The sequence below is a fragment of the Cercospora kikuchii genome, assembly GCF_019650295.1.
Source record: "Cercospora kikuchii DNA, contig_00002, whole genome shotgun sequence".
Lineage (NCBI taxonomy): Eukaryota > Fungi > Ascomycota > Dothideomycetes > Mycosphaerellales > Mycosphaerellaceae > Cercospora > Cercospora kikuchii.
This window is the reverse complement of record NW_025408583.1, coordinates 5,276,489-5,294,041: the sequence shown is the minus strand read 5'-3', so window position 1 is coordinate 5,294,041 and position 17,553 is coordinate 5,276,489. Positions and strand designations below refer to the sequence as shown.

Genomic DNA, 17,553 nt, shown 5'->3' with positions numbered 1-17,553 from the left:
TGTGTCTCTGAATCTACCAGCGCCTGTTGTCGCGCGTTTTGGTAACGGGAGTTTCTCTGATTGCAGGCTGAGCATGTTTTCCGGACACGGCAGCTCTCCTCATGTGGTTCTAAGCCCACCTTCCTCTCTGTCTTTGGTCGCCTTCGCCATTGCAGAAGAACATTTCACCCATCTCTTAACTTCTTCTGCGCAGGGCCTAATCGATCATCCTGCAGACCAGTCCTCTTCGTGCCCGGCAGACTGCTCGTGCCAATTTCATGTGCCTCGGTGCTCACTTTCCTTGCAGGATACTTGGCTTCCAAACCCTCAAAGCAATTCGAAGAAGGCAACTTAGACCCTCCAGTAAAGTAAGGATGCTTGAGAGCTTGCTCTGCTGTCATTCGCTTAAGTGGATCGTATTCAAGTAGTTTCTTTAAGAGGTCCAAGGCAGAGTCGTCCGGAGGTGGCGCGCCTGAGGTGCTTCCATAGTGATTATTCTGTAACGTATTGCGATACCATTTCTCGAGAGTCAGAGGTCGATTCACACCTGGATTGTGCATGCTGACACTTGACAGGTTGGGGTACTCTGGCATGGAAGCCAGCAAGGGCCATTCGGTCTTCTTGGGAAGTCCTAATATCTCACCGATCTTTCCCATTTGATTGCGTTGGAAAGGCACTGCTTTCTTGGAATCCTGCTTGGCTTCCTCACCCTTAAAGATCGGCCGTAGGCTTAACAGCTCGGCGAATATGCATCCCACAGCCCAGAGGTCGATCGCTGGAGTGTAGTGTCTGCTGCCTAACAGAAGCTCGGGTGCGCGATACCATATTGTCACGACCACCTTATCGCCAGAAAATAGTGCATGCAGCGGCTTCCAGAATAGACGCGCCAGCCCCAAGTCTCCGATCTTGATGGCTCCTGAGGATGTGACCATGATATTTGCTGGCTTCAGATCACGGTGGATCACCCAGTTTTGATGCAGATACAGCAGGCCGGAGAAGATCTGATACATGCAGGATCGAAGTGTCGATGCCGGGATTGGCGTTCGAGGAAGGAGGCTATGGTGGTGAATAATCTGCAATAAATCGTGCTCCGCATACTCAAACACCATGAAGATGCATTTCGCTTCCAGAATGATTTCGACCAAATGAATCAATGCCGGATGGCTCAGCTCGGTACATAACGCCATCTCACGAATAGCCGATTGAGAGATGCCTGTATATTGGAGCTCGCCTTCTTTATCAGGCTTGAACTTTTTGATGGCGAACGCCTCGATGGGCCTGCCATCGGGATGTTTCGCAGGGTTTGCTTGTTGGACGCCTCGCTTGTTGACAGCCTTGTATACTCGCCCATACGTACCACTGCTGATGAAGCCAACAATGTCGTAATTGTCATTAATGTGTCTTTGCGGGGCGTATGGGGTAGCGTTCATCCTCACAAGTGGAGGAGTGTCTGGATCTGAAGCTACGTCAGTCCATTGGCAATTTTATTTGGAAGAGCCCATACGTAGCCAGACGCAACGTCAACAATCGGAAGTCATTTGACGGCAATTGATGAAAGACACTGTGCTGTTGCATCAAAGTGTTGACGATGATATCGATGGGTGGCGTTGATGTCAGATCGAATCCCAGCCAGCGAGAGCACTTACCGTCAAAAGCAGCCTGCGCATTCCTTTTGAGGCTTTGCGTTTGTATCGGCCCTACGCTCGGAGGCGCGGAAGGCAGTGGAGGAGGAGCCGCCGGTCCTGGAGGACCCATGCCGGCGGACGGCGGGTTTGAAGTCATTTTCTTCAGAGGTACCTGCAGCGGCTTCGTGTTGGGCTCTGGCGACCAGGCACCACCGCCGAGGCCACGCAGCAGTGGAGCTGCAGATCATACACAGATGATGCAGCCTGATGGCCTAGTGAAGTGAGCGGGCTCGCGGACCGCAAGGCGTCCTGCGCTGGTAGGGAGAGAGCTGTCGCTAGCCGCTGGTTGGCAGTTGCAACGCGGATGGGATTTGCAGGATGCGGCCAGCCCTGCTGCTGCTGCTGCTGCTGCTGCGTGCAGGCGGATGGCAATGGCCAGGGAGCTCTGCGGTCCTGTCAGACGGAACAGCAAACATTTCTTCCCATGGCAGGACGGGCGATGGCAGGAAGGATCAGCGACGGCCAGGCATGGATGGGTGTCGGGCGATGAGAGAAGCGCATCAATTCCGAAGCGCGTCCAACTGCCGAGCCGCACCTGCCAGCTCCAGTCTCACGTTGCCCTGAACATCAACCTCACTGTGGCATCAGTACCACGTGCTGCGTGCATGATCGAGCTGTAGCTCGCTGCTGGCCATGATTACCACTTCACCCACGTACCAGTGATACGCCCCGCCCACCATGGCACTCCTCGGCGAGCTGTCGCCCTACTTCGTCTACCTGCTGCTCACCGCAGCCCTGGGCCCTCTCTTGTTCGGCTACCACCTCGCAGAGCTCAACGCGCCGCAAGAAGTGATTACATGTGCCAAAGAGCATAGCAGCGCTTCCACCTTCGCACACCTCAGGAACGCCTTCAGCACCAGCTCCTCGAGCACCTCGCTCCCACAATGTATTCCCATGAGCCCTGCCCAGTTCGGCCTCGTATCATCCTCCTTCACTCTGGGAGGACTGATCGGAGCTCTCTCGGCAGGTCCAGTCACAGGCAAATATGGGCGACTCAAGACTATGATCTATTTGAGCGCATTCGCCGTCGTAGGACCTCTATTTGAAGCAGCAGCCCCAAACATCGGCGTCATGGCGTTTGGACGTCTGGTAGCAGGAGTAGGCGCAGGAGGAGCAACAGTCGTGGTTCCAATATACATCAGTGAGATCTCTCCACCAGACAAAAGAGGCTTCTTTGGTGCTTTCACACAGATCCTCACGAACTGCGGAATCCTCATCACCCAAGGGCTAGGACTGTTTCTGAGCAGAGGGCAAGGATGGAGAATCATACTGGGCGTAGGAGGAGCTATCGCTCTTGCGCAAATGGTCGGACTCGTCCTCGGCGGCCAAGAATCACCCAAATATCTCGCAGATGCTGGCAAACCATCTCAAGCAAAAGCCGTCCTGCGCAGACTCCGCGCACCCTCCGCAGACATCGAGAACGAACTCCTAGCCCTCGGCGACTCCTCCACCCACGAAGGCCAACAACCAGAAGACATGGACTCCGAACAAGCCACGCTCCTCGCCAACGACTCAACATCACCATCCTCCAACAAAACCACCACCAAACAATCCCTCGGCTTCTTCACCGTCAGCACCCACCCCGACACTCGCTCCGCCGTAATCTCCGTCATAGCCATAATGGTCGCCCAACAATTCACCGGAATCAACAGCATAGTCATGTACGGCGTAGGCCTCCTCTCCTCCCTACTAAGCACCAACGCCGCCCTCCTAAACGTCTTCGTCGCCCTCGTCAACATCATCATCACAACATCCTGCGCCCCCTTAGCAGACAAATGGGGCCGAAAAAAAAGTCTCCTCCTCTCCATAACCGGCATGGGAATCTCTTCAATCCTCCTCGCCATCGGAATGATGAATAGCATTAAACTGCTTTCCGCAATCAGCGTCATCCTCTTCGTTGCGTCTTTTGGGCTCGGGCTAGGTCCTATACCTTTCATTCTGGCGTCCGAACTCGTGAGTTCTGAAGCTGTAGGCGCTGTACAAAGTTGGGCACTAGCAGCAAATTGGATCGCCACATTTGTCGTTGCGCAATTTTTCCCTCCGATCAATGAGCGTATGGGAACGGGACAGGTGTATTTCATTTTCGCGGCTTTTGCGCTCGTGTTTGGAGGGTTCATCGCATGGTATGTGCCTGAGACACTAGGGAAGAAGGATGCGGATGAGGTTTGGGGGAGGAGGAAAGTAGGTGGGTTAGAAGATTGAAATGTCTCAGCGTGTGTTGTGCTTGTTCCATGGGATGAAGAAATGGCGTTTGGGGAAAGGATAACCGGGCTTACAGGACTGGTGTTCGGACATGATTGAGATACATCGGGCTTCTCAAGGAAGGCACGTCCTTCTCACTCTTCGTGCCTGTGCAAATTCAATGGCAAGCAATGCTCGAACGGCAGAAAATGATTTCCGATATGCCTGTGATCAAGTGAGTCCGAATTAGTCGCACTATACGAATCCATTTCTACCCATTCCACCCCGTTGCCAGCGTTTTTGCTCCGCTCACAATATCGTGAGAGGCGAGCTGCACCACCTTCCAGCTTCACCGCACGACTGAGAATCGAGGGCCGCAGACTGGGTTGAGAAATAAAAGAAGTAAACATTGCTTTCAACTATGGTGCATCCAACGCCATCATGATTTGTGCGCTGGCGATCGCAGCAGCACCTCTAATCCCACGCGCTCCCGAGCAGTCCTCGCCGCAGCGAATCTATACACCACACACTGTGTCTTAGCCAAATCCCCACGTCCGAGTTTAGACGAAGAGACCAGCGCCCAAAAGCGAGCACATCATCACCACGCCGGTGCAGATGAAAGGCGCAAAGCCAATCTCGCCCATGACCAGGGATCCTGCGGCAGCGCCAGAAGATGTAGCACCGGCCTTAGAGGTAGCAGTGACGCTGCCAGAGCCTGGAGAGGCAGTGCTGGTAGAAGCACCGCCAGCGTCCTGAGAGCCTGGACCGGTGAGACCTGGGCCTTTGCCGGCACCATCCTTCATGTATTTCTCAGCATCCGATGGAATGGCTGGCAATTCCTCGCCAGTGAAGTCGGTGACCTCCCAAGTGTCGCTCTGAGATGGGCATTGCGATGGGCTACCGTTTGACTTGTAGCCTCCATCGCCACTCGGTGGCTTGGTCTTCTCGAAAGCATCGGCGAGAGCCTGGAAGTCGGCCTTTTCGGTGACAGAGTTGCCATCGATCTTGACAAGGCCGTATCCGCTACCTTCCTCAGAATACTCGTAGACGAGGCCACCCGAGTAGACAGCGGTCATGTCGTCACCGTACAGAGAGGCAACTTCTTGGAACTGTCTCTTGTTGGTGATGCATCCGTACTCACTCAGGCTGTTGATCATCAGTATTGCAATCGCGTAGTGGATTGGGCGAAGGACTCACAAAAGTGGAATGCTGTAGTCGGCATATTGCTTCACCTTCTGGTCCCATCCTGAGGTTGTGAAGGAAGATGGGTCACACCAAGAGTAGTCGTTGAATGCGAAGAAGTCACTGCGCTGGTCATCGGTACCGCAGTTCATGTATTGAGCCATCTCGAATCGGTTGCTCTCGACATCAGCGGCGGAGTAGCCGACTGGAATGCTGCGGTATCCCATGCTGCCAATGTATTGCTTCATGTCGCGAGTGACAGCCTTGATGTAAGGCGCGCAGTTGGTGTTGTTGTCCGCATTGATCACCTCGTTTCCAGAGAAGAAGAGAAGTGTATTGTCGTACTTTTGGAAAGCATCGATCGTGGCGAACACGGATTGCAAGTATGTGGGGTTGTATGACTGTGCTGGCTTGTCGCGGTTGATGGAGTATTTTGGAGAGTTGACGTCGAGCGCAAGGTAGATGCCAGCATCTGCCAGTGCGCTCATGCAGTCGTCGTGGTTCGCAGTGTTGTCCACTGTGTACACACGAATAGTGTTGATACCCAGCTTCTTGAACCTGACCATGCGTGTCAGCAGATTGTCGGATGTGAGTTCGCTTTGCGTTGACGTACTCAGCAATGTCTCTCTGGCAAGTGTCGGTATCTGCGATTGGGTCCTCAGCCTGCGAAGAGCCTCCAGGCTGGTAGTCGATTCCGCGAATGTAGAATCGCTGGTCGCCGGCGAAGAATGCTACCCTGCGTTAGCTGACGCCGTGTCTGCATTGGCTCGAGGTCCTGTACCATTGCCCTTCACAGTCACCGGCTGAATCTTCGATGCTCGGGCTGCGACATTGTTCGGTGCAGCAGCAGCATTTGCGATCGCAGCCGAAGCCGCTACCAATGCGGCGGCTCCCTTCATGTTGCTCCCCGTGGTGATACCTGCTCGTGCGACGGCGGTGGTTCGATCGGAACGGTCGGAGAGGCGAAGTAGAAACAACAGTCGATGGAAGAAGCCTCGAAACGAGTGAGAGGCAAGAGTAATTAGAAGCGATAGAAAGAAACCACAGTGAACGTGGCTGAGAGAAAGAGCAGTTGTCGTGAATTGGGAGTTGTTGAGGAGGGAAAGCGGCAAGACGAAGAGAGAGGAAACATCGACCCTCGCCTGTGCCAAGGGGTGCGTCGTTGCTTCCCCTGCAGCCAAGGAAGGCTTCATCAAAACTAAGCTCGCGAGACACGCCGTCTACCAATGATACGACACCGTCATGGCTCTAGCGCGCCTTCAGCATTTCGATCTGCCGCCGCTACAAAGTCTTGTTCTCCTTGGCCATTGCTTCGTACGGACAGCGGGCGCGTGGACGATGACGCGTATCCGTACAGCCATGTGCTTTGGTACGATCGACTACTATTCTTACAAGCAGTGCTCGTTGATTTGCTGGGGCTCTGCGATACCGCAAAGTCACTTACCTGGTTACGATCGGTCGCTAGCCGGGGTCCATCTTCCCCCAGGTCAACTCTAAAGCCCGCGCATCTCCACTGTGACGCCTCTGTCCCGCCATGGACAGGTCCTTAAATCAGCAGCATTGCGCGTGCAACGATCTAGCGTTTGGCCAGGTCATGTGCCCCTACTTCTGCGCATTCTGTGAGTGATCTTCGTTCACTGCCAGACACGAATCGATCTGAAAAGATGGAGATATCGCTTTGAGCCGCAAGCCATGTTGTGTTCTCGTTATATTCCATGAGCTAATTCATAGTGGTCTTCATCCACGTTCAAAACGTCTACAGTCACATGTAGCTCCGATTGCAAAAGCGTATGACTGGCGTCGTCCTCCTTGTCCATGCCTCTACATATCCATTCGTAACTCCGCAAAATATTCCTCGTGCCCAACCTTGCCGTGTATGAAGCTGGTAATTCGTCCCGTCGCATAACGCTCATCAAGGCAGTCCCCCTTGCGGGAAGCCCCCGTCCCAAACAAATACCCCCAAGAATCCCAAATGACGGCTGGTAGAAAGTAATGCATCCGCGCTGAATCAGATAACCGTAGAAGTGCTGAACTGTCGTTTCGACTTCCAGAACATCAGCTTCTTCAGACGGTGCTCCTTCTTCTTGGGCTGTGAAAGAACGGTCTCCGTCGCTGCTGTTGATGGTCTGGTCTCGTCGACGTTTTGTGATCGAGGTCCAAACGGCCCGCCTACCAGCTGTGACAGACTCTGAATGCTAGCGCGCTTTCGTCGTCGACTCTCAGCGGATTCAAGCGAGCCAGAGGTCAGGGACGGGGTGCGCAGTCCGCTGACATCGCGTCGCGATGAGTTTGCGTGCGCAGTACTAACCATGGTTGAACGTGAGCTTGTGAGGGATGGCACATCATCCACGGACATTCTGTAATCCTGCTGCACCTCACCCGTCGTGCATGAGCTCATAGTGCGGTTGTCCGCAATGGAAGATGCGGATGTGCCAACACGGGAAGCCTCGAACGAGTTTTGCCGACGAGTGAAGTCTGGCGATGAGAAGGCAGAAGAAGTCGACGTCTCGGGCGTGGCATACGCATGCGGATCGTCTGGTAGCGATAGGAAGCTGCTAGGCGCTGCCATGATTGTTGGCGCCTCGCTGCTATCGGAAGACTTGGTGAGTGAGTGCGCCCGCAAATCGATGCTCTGTTCAAAAGATTCCGCGTCATGGGCAATGGCGACGGATTCGACGGGGCTCGTCTCCTCGAATATCGTCTGTTCAATAATTGAGCTCGCGCGACGCTCGATCGCAGGAGTCGACAGTCGGGAAGCTGAGGTCGTGTAATGTGGCGTTTCGAGGTCCCACTCGTTACGCTGGATTCCGAGTCCTTCATCTAGGCTGGCCTCTTGTGCAGCGCTTGTCATTGTCGGGTCAGCATCGACAACGGAAACTTCCGTAGAACCCTCGTCGTCGCTAGTCGACACCGTGCTGCTTGGTCGTGCGGACGGCTCTGGCGACTGATCTTCCTCCTCTTCATCAAACACAGCCAATGTTGTTTGCGGGGGTGTTCCAGACCGGGACTGGTCGAAAGCCATTAGCACGGGAGCACTGGCGGTCCGGTGATGAGTCGCCTGCGGCTGATAGTGAGCGCCTGGTCCGATAAAGTCGGAGAATCCGCGGTCGCTATGGAGCATCCTCCGTCGTCGCGTGACGACTTGAGTCGGCGTCTTTGGACGACTCAGAGCATCATCCAGGTCCAGCATGGCTCCCTCCTCACTGTCGCGGTTGCGAGTGGGGATCGGCTGACTGTACTGTGGAACGTCAAGCTGCGAAGGCGGAGGCACAGATCGGTCGTGCACGATATCTGAATCATTGTCCATGCTGAAGACGGCATCAAGGTCTGTCTCGGCGACGGATCTGGGGGCTTCGGTCTCGAATTGCATCGGCTGCTTTGGCGCAAGCACTTCCGAGCGAGGTCGTGATCTCCGAGCAATCTTGGACACTGCCCAGTCTTTGATTTTCCGGGTCGAGAAACGTCGCTCGGAAGCTGCCTCGTCTTCGTCAGTGTTCACACTCAGCTTCGAGGTGGACTCTTGAAGGGAGAGCGCCGAGAGACGCGATGGCTCGCTGGCAAGCAGGTTGATGGTTGGCTCGCTTTTACGGCGGTCGAAGCCTAACGAGCGGCTGGCCGCGTGTTTCTTGCTTGTCCGTGAACGCGTCTTGGCCACGACGTTATCCGCCGCGAACGTGAGAGACTTGGAAAGGACATCGGAGGCGGTTGATGGCCGCTCCAGCTTTGCTTGAGAGCCCTGCTTGAGCCATTCTCCCTCACGTTCTACACGTCTGGCGGTCTCGATGGATGACTTCAGTGACGAGTCGGGCTCGTCTTCCAAGGTGGTCTCGAGGGAAATGGCGCGAGATCGCGGAGCAGGTGGACTTGGAGTAGTCATGCTCAGAACTGAAGATATGCTGTTGTTAACAGAGTGTCCTCGAATGGTGTTCAATGAGCTCTCTGTTTCCGAAGATATTGTCGAGAGAGGGCGTGGAATGTATTCCACATTCTCTGAGAATCCAACTTGGCGACGCGATGGAGGACGAGTGGATGCGACATTATCCAGAGTAGGGCCAAAAGGATCGTGGAGTGCTGCAGCATTCGACCCAGAGCGTTGGTGAGCGAATGGGTGGTCGAGCGGGGTGCTCGGTAGGCTGCTGGATAAGCGTGGTTGGGGTTCAGCTGCAGCTAGAAGGTTATGAATCTCATGGGAGGATATCGCTGCGGATCGCCGGTGCGAATGGTGCGCTCGTTTGGGCTTATCCAAGGTAGAAGGCCTAGTTGGGCTAGAGCTCATCGCGCTGTTCAGGCCAACACCGCCCACGAGCTCACTGTGGTTCCTCCTGTGTCCTCCCCGTGATGGTGTCATGGCATTGGGTTCCACAGGCTGTGAAGGAAGATGTTCCGCTTGGAGGCCAGAAGCGTCCCCGGCGTTGAACTTGAACGTAGGCAACTGCTGTGTTGCTGCCCTCTTATGGCTGTTACGCGCGTCTGCGGTCGCTGGCCTCACATCGACATTCATGGACAATGGTCGCCCATGGCTCGTTCTCCGGGGCTCCAGGTTTAGAGTGTTTTCTCCAGGTGGAGGGAGCCTCGGGAAAGAGAACTCTGGATTCGGCCGCATCTCAATCTTTGGCGCGGCAGCAGCCATGATCGGAGTAGAAAGGGTATTTCCAACGCCATGCGAATATCCGCGGGAGCCAGACGCCGCGACCTCGGTCATTATCGCGGAGTTCGAGACAAAGGTCGCTTTGATGTCGACGTCGAATAAGTTAATTGTACAACAATGGGCGTCCACAGGTCTGTCGCAACATCGAAATTGCGTAGTCGAAGGTCGCCGTGGCGGCAGAGCGACGTGTGGGACGTGCGAGCGAGAATGCGAGCGAAGGAGGATAATCGGCGGGATGCGAGGAGCGACGACAGGTGCCAATGGCGGATACGATTATTACTAGAGCGCGACCGTGTCAGTAACCAATGTCTTCGTGGTGTTAGGCGCTGAAGCGCGCACGCCACCGAAGTGCAGCGGCGGTGGGGAGGAGGCGTACAGATAGAAGGCTTTGCTCGCAGAGCAAGAGGCACAGCAAAAGCACTGGGGGTACCCGACCGCGAAAGAACGACAACAATAATCAAAAAGGAGTGGACGGCAGCGAGAGCGCGTGCGCGAGCGACGGACAGCACACTGCGAGGAGCAGCGATGGTGGTGCTGCTGGCGGCTCAAATGGGATGCCCGGCGAGGTGGACGGCGGCGGTGGGTTGTGAAGAGGAACTGAACAGCGGAGAGACAATCGCTCGCTTGACCGTGCACGGACGCATCACTATTAACTTTCGCTCGCTATGCCTTGTGCAGACTAGGAGAGATGAAGTCGTCTTGGCTGCCGCGCCGCTGTCTGCTTGCGTTGCACACGGCGCACCGCTGCATGCTGCAACCACGGGCGCTCTCGCACGTCGTGCACACGTCTGCGCCGCCCGATCTGGCATATCCACGCGCATTGCGCCAGCGTCTCCAGCGCTCGCCGCGGCATCCGGGCATCGTTGTTGTCCTCGTCGCTGTCGACCAGCAGTGCCTAATTTGGGCCTCGTCTTCACACACGAGGCGTCGTACGTGAGAGGGCATTGCGCTATAGGATCGCCCGATGCAACTCTACCAGGGCCACAGTCAGCCTTGGCTCGGGCCAGCATGAGGTGGTCGCAAGGCAGCACTCTATCTGGCCCTCTGCCTATCGATGCGCCCGCTCGACAGAGGCAGGCTTAGACAGCGCAGGAGAGAGCCTGTCTCCAGCAGCGTTGCCCTGCGAACACGACAGCGTTGCGCATCTCCACGTCCACGAATGCGTGCGTGAGCTCGGGACCGCCGCTTCACCATCCCGTCCTCGCCTCTCCTTTGCGCGTCTCGTGACCCTCCCATTGGCCAGCGACGTCCGCCATGTCGTATCTCGGCTTTGGAAGCTCCTTGCGCGAACCCCACTGCTCTTCGCAATGGCTCACCGTCGCCAGCTCTCGCCCGCGCCGCCGATGCGCGATGCTGCGAGCTGTGCTGCGCCTGGCCGCTCAGCCAGCAGTTGTGCGCCCGTCTGGAACGGGCCTCAAACTTGCTCGTGGCCAAACTCACCTTTGTTGCCGGGCAGACGCGGCGTCATGCCAAAGGATACGCTCTGCCCGGCGCTCCACGAATGCGCCTGCCTCGAACCCTGTAAAACCGATCTGCATGCTGCGCTTCTGCAGGGGCAGCCTCTCGTTCCTGCACCAACTCGATGCATCCCGCCGGATGCATACACACTTGCAGATTAGCACCATGGCACGCATGGAATAGCTGTAAATCAAAAGAGCGACAACTCGCTCTGTGTGCCGGTTGCCGCCTACTACAGACTCGCCATGCAAGAATAGCTTACGGTATATCCACCTTACGGATCCACTCCATCTCGGACCATTCGTTCGGCGACGATGAGCCGGAGAAACCTCTTGCGTGCCCTACCAACGTGCCAGCATTCAGAGTTTAAACGAAACGTGCTTACATCTCTCTACGCCCACACGAATGCAAACAATACACACGATGATCAGGGTCCGATGATCCCGTCCTGAGTCGCTCGTCGTTCTCACTTCCTCTCTCCGCAGCTACTGCTCTACGTCGTCGTCAATACCCCAGCGCCACTTGGATGCACAGCATTATGCAGCAAGCCTCGCTCAGGGGTCCAAATGATGCTAGGGCCTCCGAGCCGTATTGCATACAGGCGCGCGAGCCAAGACACGTCGACTTCCTCCTCGCAGACCACGGCCGGAAGTGGGCAACGCGTGTCGCGAAGATGAACCACTGGTCACGACTGATGCTATAGACCCTGACCTGAATCAATACTGACTCGCCGCCAAATCATGCCTTGGTACTGGACCACAATCCCGCTCATGATATCCCGAGAGTCTGGATTCGAGGGACTCAAGACAGCTACTCCTGAGTCGTGCCGTGAGCTCTCCCTGATTGTGACACAACAGTGTATCTGCCCGTTCGTACTGCAGATGCGATCATTCCCGGTTGGGTGCTTCTGTGGTCTTTTCATTTTGGCTTGACAGCTTCGTTGCACATCCGGGCCGGCCGGACTGAGGCTCCAATCTCTTCAATGGCGTGTTCCCACCCTTCATACGCCTTCAAACAGCAAGCGCTGCGGTTCCGACAGAAAGGAAACACTACACAGCATCTACCACTCCAAGACCTGATGTGACAATGCATGCTAGGATGCCCATGAACGGGAGGCTGATACGAGCTTCGATGAAATATCTCCGATGTAGGTCAGCACAACAGCAGCACAAGAAATGCCTTGTACACCCAATAACGGCAGAGCCTCACTGCTATGTAACATTGACGTCGCATGATGCTATTCATTGAAGCTGTTGAGAACAAAAGTGAACAGGGCTTGCATGAGGTGTTGCGTTGGCATTGCCATGGCTACCGCGACATATCGTCTTGGTGTTCCAGTGCATTGGAATGCAATCACTGGCCACGAAGCTGGCAAGCAAAACGGTTGAGACGTTTCATTCCAGCCTGTCTCGCAAACTGAATGGCGAATGACAACATTGTCCGCGGCCACCGCGATGTCAGACGCTCTTCGCGAGACCAAGACTACAGATGCCTGCTCAACGTGTTACTCTGCGCTACGACCCGGCTTAGACGCTCACGCTGCTGACGTACAGGTCTCACGCATGCAAAAGCGGACTACCTGTAATTTATACCGCACACAAGAGTTAATATGAAGACAAGTCGAGAGATTTCTACGGAGAATCGAATGGTATCGTTCTAGAAGCTGCCGAGGCACGCGACGAATTCGAGCAGGCTTTCTTAGCCGACAACCGCCCCGGACCCCACTCTCCACGTTCTTGTCACGCGTGCACCAGCCTCGACAAGCACTCACAGAGGAGCTGAGCTGGGGATCCTCTGCGGAATCGAGCGCTCACGGTCAAGGCGGCACGGCATTAATCTACAATCGGTCTACTGCCGACAATGGTGTTCGTGCATAGCCGAATCATGCAATTCTTGCTCTGTCATGCTCACTCTGTTTCATGCTTACAATCTCGAGTGATTCTCGTCTCTGTCTTCGGCGATATTTGCACCACAGGGTCTTCATACTGCTGACACTGCAGATCATCAAAGATTTCGACCTGAGTGATCAGCCCACCTCAATCAAGACCTGCTAGTAGTCGACAAAGGACAATACCAATCAAGATGCCGTGGAAGTCAAGATGGAGCATAGACATTCCAGCCTGCTCGCTCCCGACCTACCTCTTCAAATCACCAACTGCAAAGCTCGAAGATAAACCTTTGGTGATCGAAGGAGCCAAGCCAGAGAACTATCTTACCCATAGCACTTATCGAGAATGGTGCATGAGATTCGCCGCCGGCCTCCAAAAAGCAGGCCTCCAGCCCGGTGATCGAGTAATGCTCTTCTCCGGCAACACCATCTTCTTCACCAGCGTCCTCTTCGGCACCATCATGGCAGGAGGAATCTTCACCGGCGCCAACCCCACCTACGTCGCCCGCGAAGCAGCCCACCAACTCCGCGACTCCGGTGCCAAGTTCTTCCTCGTCGGCTCCGCCAACCTCGAGACCGGCATCCAAGCCGCCAAAGAATGCAACTTCCCTCTCCAAAACCTCTACGTCTTCGACGACGGAATCGAATCCTTCTCCAATCAAAACATCCCAGATACGCCCCAAGGCATCAAATCCTGGACCAAACTCCTCGTCCCCAAATCCTCAGCCGCAAATTTCCGCTGGGAAGAATTCACCTCTCGCTCTCAACAACAAGACCGTACAGCCGTACTGAACTACTCCAGCGGCACCACGGGTCTCCCCAAAGGCGTCGAAATCACACATTACAATTACATCGCCAACTCCGAGCAAACGAACTACGTCTCCGCCCTTGCTGAAGACTATGCCGAATGGCGATCTCGCGCTGCGGCGATCGCTTTCTTACCAATGTATCATGCTTACGGTCAGACATACTATGGCATGAATTTCCCTTTGCAGGGCGTTCCGATGTATTTGATGCGGAAGTATGATTTTATTGATATGTTGGAGTATATTCAGAAGTATAAGATTACGCAGTTGACGCTCGTGCCACCGATTGTGGTGCAGTTGACCAAGCGGGATGAGGTGTTCAAGTATGATCTTTCGAGTCTTGAAGGAGTAGGATGCGGAGCGGCGCCATTGGGGAAGGAAGTGATTGCGGAGTTTGAGAGGAGGTTTGGTGTTGGTGTTACGATTCGACAGGGTTGGGTGAGTCTCTCTCTTACTCGTTCTCATACCTCTTAACTTATCGTCGTCAAATACTGACACCACATTTCTTCCTCCCCACAGGGCATGACAGAAGTGACCTGCTCTGCCGTAACCTGGGACCCCAACCTCAAAGACAAAAAAAAACTCGACCTCGCCGCCGTCGGCGAACTAAACCCCAACATCGAAGGCGCCATCGTCGACGAAACTGGCCAAGACGTCCCCCAAGGCGAACGCGGAGAACTCTGGGTCCGAGGCCCCAACATCATGAAAGGCTACTGGAACCGCCCCTCCGAAACCCTCAAAACGTTCACTTCCGGTCCCCCAGGCGAACGCTGGCTGATGACAGGCGACATCGCCTTCCGCGATAAATTCGGTCTCGTACACGTCGTCGATCGCAAGAAAGAATTGATTAAAGTTAAGGGTTTGCAAGTTGCTCCGGCGGAATTGGAGGCGTTGTTGTTGGATCATCCGGCTGTGGAGGATGCGGCTGTTGTGGGGGTGACGATTGGTGGGGAAGAGTATCCGAGGGCGTATGTGGTGTTGAGTAAGAAGGATGTGACGACCAAGGATGTGGCGGAATGGCTGGCGGGACGTGTCAGTAGGCATAAGAGGTTGACGGGTGGTGTTGTAGCTGTGGATGCGATTCCGAAGAATCCGTCTGGGAAGCTGTTGAGGAAGGAGTTGAGGGATAGGGCGAAGCAGGAGGTTGGTGACAAGGAGGGACAGAGTAGTAAGCTGTAAGTGGAGACGGGCAGTAGGCTTGAGATAGATTTAACGTTCTTCATCTGTGCTGAGTTTCTCTTATCTTTACTTCAATGCTACGCATTTCATCGCTTCCGTGGCCCGCTATGCACATCTCCGCGAAAGGAACAATGTCTGGAAACAAAATCTATCACAACTGGCACAAATGCTTATGCAAGCCGGCTACAATTCCTTTACCCAACTTGCGGGCACAACACCCTTTCCAGCCCTGCTCTCCACCTCGCACCACCCGTCGCCTTCATCTGCCTTGATAAGAACCATCTTCTCTCCCTCGTCCATATCGACCTCACCAGGCCCATTAGCTTGGTAAGTGTACATGGCTTCCACGTACTTCTTCGCCGCGGCGCCTCTTCGCCTGGGCGCAACAGCAGGTCCCTGTTTCTTAGGTCTAGGCGCTCCGTCGTCGCTCCCTGTGAGAGATGCCGTAGAGTGGTTCGAAGCAGCCGCGCTGACAGGCCGGACGTCATGACCCAGTGAGGCTTTCGATGGGATAGGAGGTGCCGATAATTCGGCGTATGAAGCTGGTACAAGCCCGGCGACCGAGCCAAACGTGTTAGGTTTGACCTTGATCCATCCTGACCCATCATCGGGCTCCACGAGGGTGAAAGAGTCGCCTTCGGCAACAGAGATCTCGCCTTCGCCTGCGGCGGTGTAAGCATATAGCATTTTGCCCTTCTGCTCCACTGGCGAAGCAGGGTCTCCATCGCTGGGCTTGATGTAAGCTGCCGGAGGCGGTGCCATCACACGGTGCCTGGCAGTACTACTGCTTGTAGAGATCTTGCTCGTCGGTGCTGTGGAAGTGGCAGACGGGGGCTCGTCTGCTGATGAGCGAATCGTCATACCTGATACGCTGCGGTTTGCACTTGCTGCATAGCCAGAGCTCAAAGTATTCATCGACCCAATGGTGTCGCTTCTCTGCAAGCTCTGAGGACGACTGTCATTGGCGTGGTCGCCATTACTTGATGGCGGTGGGGGTGCGGCTTGGGCGGCTTGCGCTGCAGCTTGTCGCGAAGCCTTTGCTGATTTCCTTTGCTCCTTGTTGAGCTCGCCTGGGCAATCTGCAGGAACCTTGAGTTCGCATTTCGTATGACAAGTAAAGCCGCAGTCTTCGCAGCTCAACCCTTTGGCGTTCAGTCCCCATAATCTGTCAGCGCACAAGTCACAACTCGTGGGTATCTTGTATGTCTGATTCTTGAACTTGTGGTTTCGAGCCCCCACGGACACGTCACCAACAGCAGATGTGATGGTGCTCACTTCGACCTCTGCTGTGACTCGTTTCCGCTCTGCCTCGTGGAGCAATTCCTGGTGGTGAAACTGTGCCCGCACAACTTCCACCTCGTCCCGCTTGTCTTTGCCCTCGCGAATTGCCTGCCTAACACGCTTCGCGCCCTCAACTTCACGCTGTTTTGCTTCGCATTCTCGTTTCAGCTCTCCTAATGACGACTTGGACTTGGACAAGATGTTCATGAGGAAAGTCTTGCTCATAGGATCTGATGCCATCACATCATCGTCCAGCCATACCGGAGCTGGTTCAAAGACAAAGTCCGGAGGGTCTTGCCATTGTATCGCATTGTGCCGAGCAAACATCATGCTGTCGAGGACAGGGTTGTTGCGTGGGATCTCTGCCGAAAGGTGATCCAATAGCTGGGTCGAATTCTTCATGGCCTGAGTCTCCATAGAAGCTGCGGTCATCCACAAGCCATTCAAGGCTGCAGTTCGGGCTTCAGACAGAGATTGGAGCGACTATTCCAGCCAAGCACATTAGTACAGATTTCAACGGAAAGCACAAGCACAGCTTCTTACATCGAGAAGATCAGGAACATAGTCGTGATAATATCGTTCCTTCTGCTTGTTCGTAACATTGATTGCGATCAGGTAAGTGTTCTTCATGTTCCTCATCTCCGCCTGTTGCTGCTGAAAGGCAGCTTGTGCCTTTTGCTTGCCATGGTCGAAACTACTCTCGGTCTTTTTCCGTTTGTTCTCGACCTCTTGACAGGTACTGTCATATTTGCTCTTGGTCTTCTTCAAGTCTGCATAGCTGCCGTCTCGCTCCTTCTCCAACTTGGCGGCATAGTCGGCGTGGGATTTGCGCAAGTCTTCGTACTTCGCAGCAAGGTGCTTCAGTGGCTCTGCGACGTGACCGATCAAGGCGTTCGCAAAGCGATCGTGCTCGTTGGCTCGTCCTTCCAGGGTCGTGAGCTGGACCGTCCAAGTGGTCATCGATGCACTCTCAAGAGAGCCCGGAGTCACTGTCGGAGTGTCGCCCACGCTCAGGCTGCTGGTCTTCTTGGCCTTTTTCTCATAGTACTTCTTTGCCAGAGCGTTAAGCTTCTGGCTGTACTCCTTCTCAATGGCATGGCGCTCGCGGTAGAACTGCTCAATGTCGTTCAGCCAGGCGATGCCGCCCGACACCCAGGCATTCACGGGCTTGAAGCCATCCTTCAGCTCCGCGCCGAAGCTGGTCGCAATCTCCACCTCGGCCATGTCACTTCACGTGCAATCACCGACTCAACAGTCGCGGTCATG

At 54.9% G+C, this 17,553-nt stretch overlaps 6 protein-coding genes across 7 annotated transcripts; 2 read left to right on the top strand and 4 right to left on the bottom strand.

Moving 5' to 3' along the window:
* Nucleotides 1-164: 164 nt before the first annotated feature.
* Nucleotides 165-1,761, bottom strand: CKM354_000430900 (uncharacterized protein; the record flags this gene model as incomplete). Of its 2 annotated transcripts, none has more annotated exons than XM_044799542.1 (2): nucleotides 165-1,441; nucleotides 1,626-1,761. In XM_044799542.1, 2 exons carry the CDS (start codon nucleotides 1,759-1,761, stop codon nucleotides 165-167), a joined length of 1,413 nt encoding a protein of 470 aa, XP_044655477.1. The 2 variants fall into 2 exon arrangements, with proteins under 2 accessions (XP_044655477.1, XP_044655478.1); XM_044799543.1 differs by having other exon boundaries at nucleotides 165-1,435.
* A 581-nt stretch (nucleotides 1,762-2,342) lies between these two features.
* On the top strand, nucleotides 2,343-3,866 carry CKM354_000430800 (uncharacterized protein; the record flags this gene model as incomplete). Its single annotated transcript, XM_044799541.1, has 1 exon — nucleotides 2,343-3,866. The coding sequence occupies one exon, from the start codon at nucleotides 2,343-2,345 to the stop codon at nucleotides 3,864-3,866; it is 1,524 nt and encodes a 507-aa protein (XP_044655476.1).
* Nucleotides 3,867-4,405: 539 nt separating this feature from the next.
* CKM354_000430700 (uncharacterized protein) lies at nucleotides 4,406-5,926 on the bottom strand (the record flags this gene model as incomplete). Its single annotated transcript, XM_044799540.1, has 4 exons — nucleotides 4,406-4,991; nucleotides 5,043-5,585; nucleotides 5,641-5,758; nucleotides 5,809-5,926. 4 exons carry the CDS (start codon nucleotides 5,924-5,926, stop codon nucleotides 4,406-4,408), a joined length of 1,365 nt encoding a protein of 454 aa, XP_044655475.1.
* Nucleotides 5,927-7,035: 1,109 nt separating this feature from the next.
* On the bottom strand, nucleotides 7,036-9,729 carry CKM354_000430600 (uncharacterized protein; the record flags this gene model as incomplete). The annotated part of the gene is made up of 1 exon (XM_044799539.1): nucleotides 7,036-9,729. The coding sequence occupies one exon, from the start codon at nucleotides 9,727-9,729 to the stop codon at nucleotides 7,036-7,038; it is 2,694 nt and encodes an 897-aa protein (XP_044655474.1).
* A 3,486-nt stretch (nucleotides 9,730-13,215) lies between these two features.
* CKM354_000430500 (uncharacterized protein) lies at nucleotides 13,216-15,006 on the top strand (the record flags this gene model as incomplete). Its single annotated transcript, XM_044799538.1, has 2 exons — nucleotides 13,216-14,265; nucleotides 14,347-15,006. The coding sequence occupies 2 exons, from the start codon at nucleotides 13,216-13,218 to the stop codon at nucleotides 15,004-15,006; spliced, it is 1,710 nt and encodes a 569-aa protein (XP_044655473.1).
* A 183-nt stretch (nucleotides 15,007-15,189) lies between these two features.
* CKM354_000430400 (uncharacterized protein) lies at nucleotides 15,190-17,511 on the bottom strand (the record flags this gene model as incomplete). Its single annotated transcript, XM_044799537.1, has 2 exons — nucleotides 15,190-16,770; nucleotides 16,831-17,511. 2 exons carry the CDS (start codon nucleotides 17,509-17,511, stop codon nucleotides 15,190-15,192), a joined length of 2,262 nt encoding a protein of 753 aa, XP_044655472.1.
* Nucleotides 17,512-17,553: the final 42 nt, after the last annotated feature.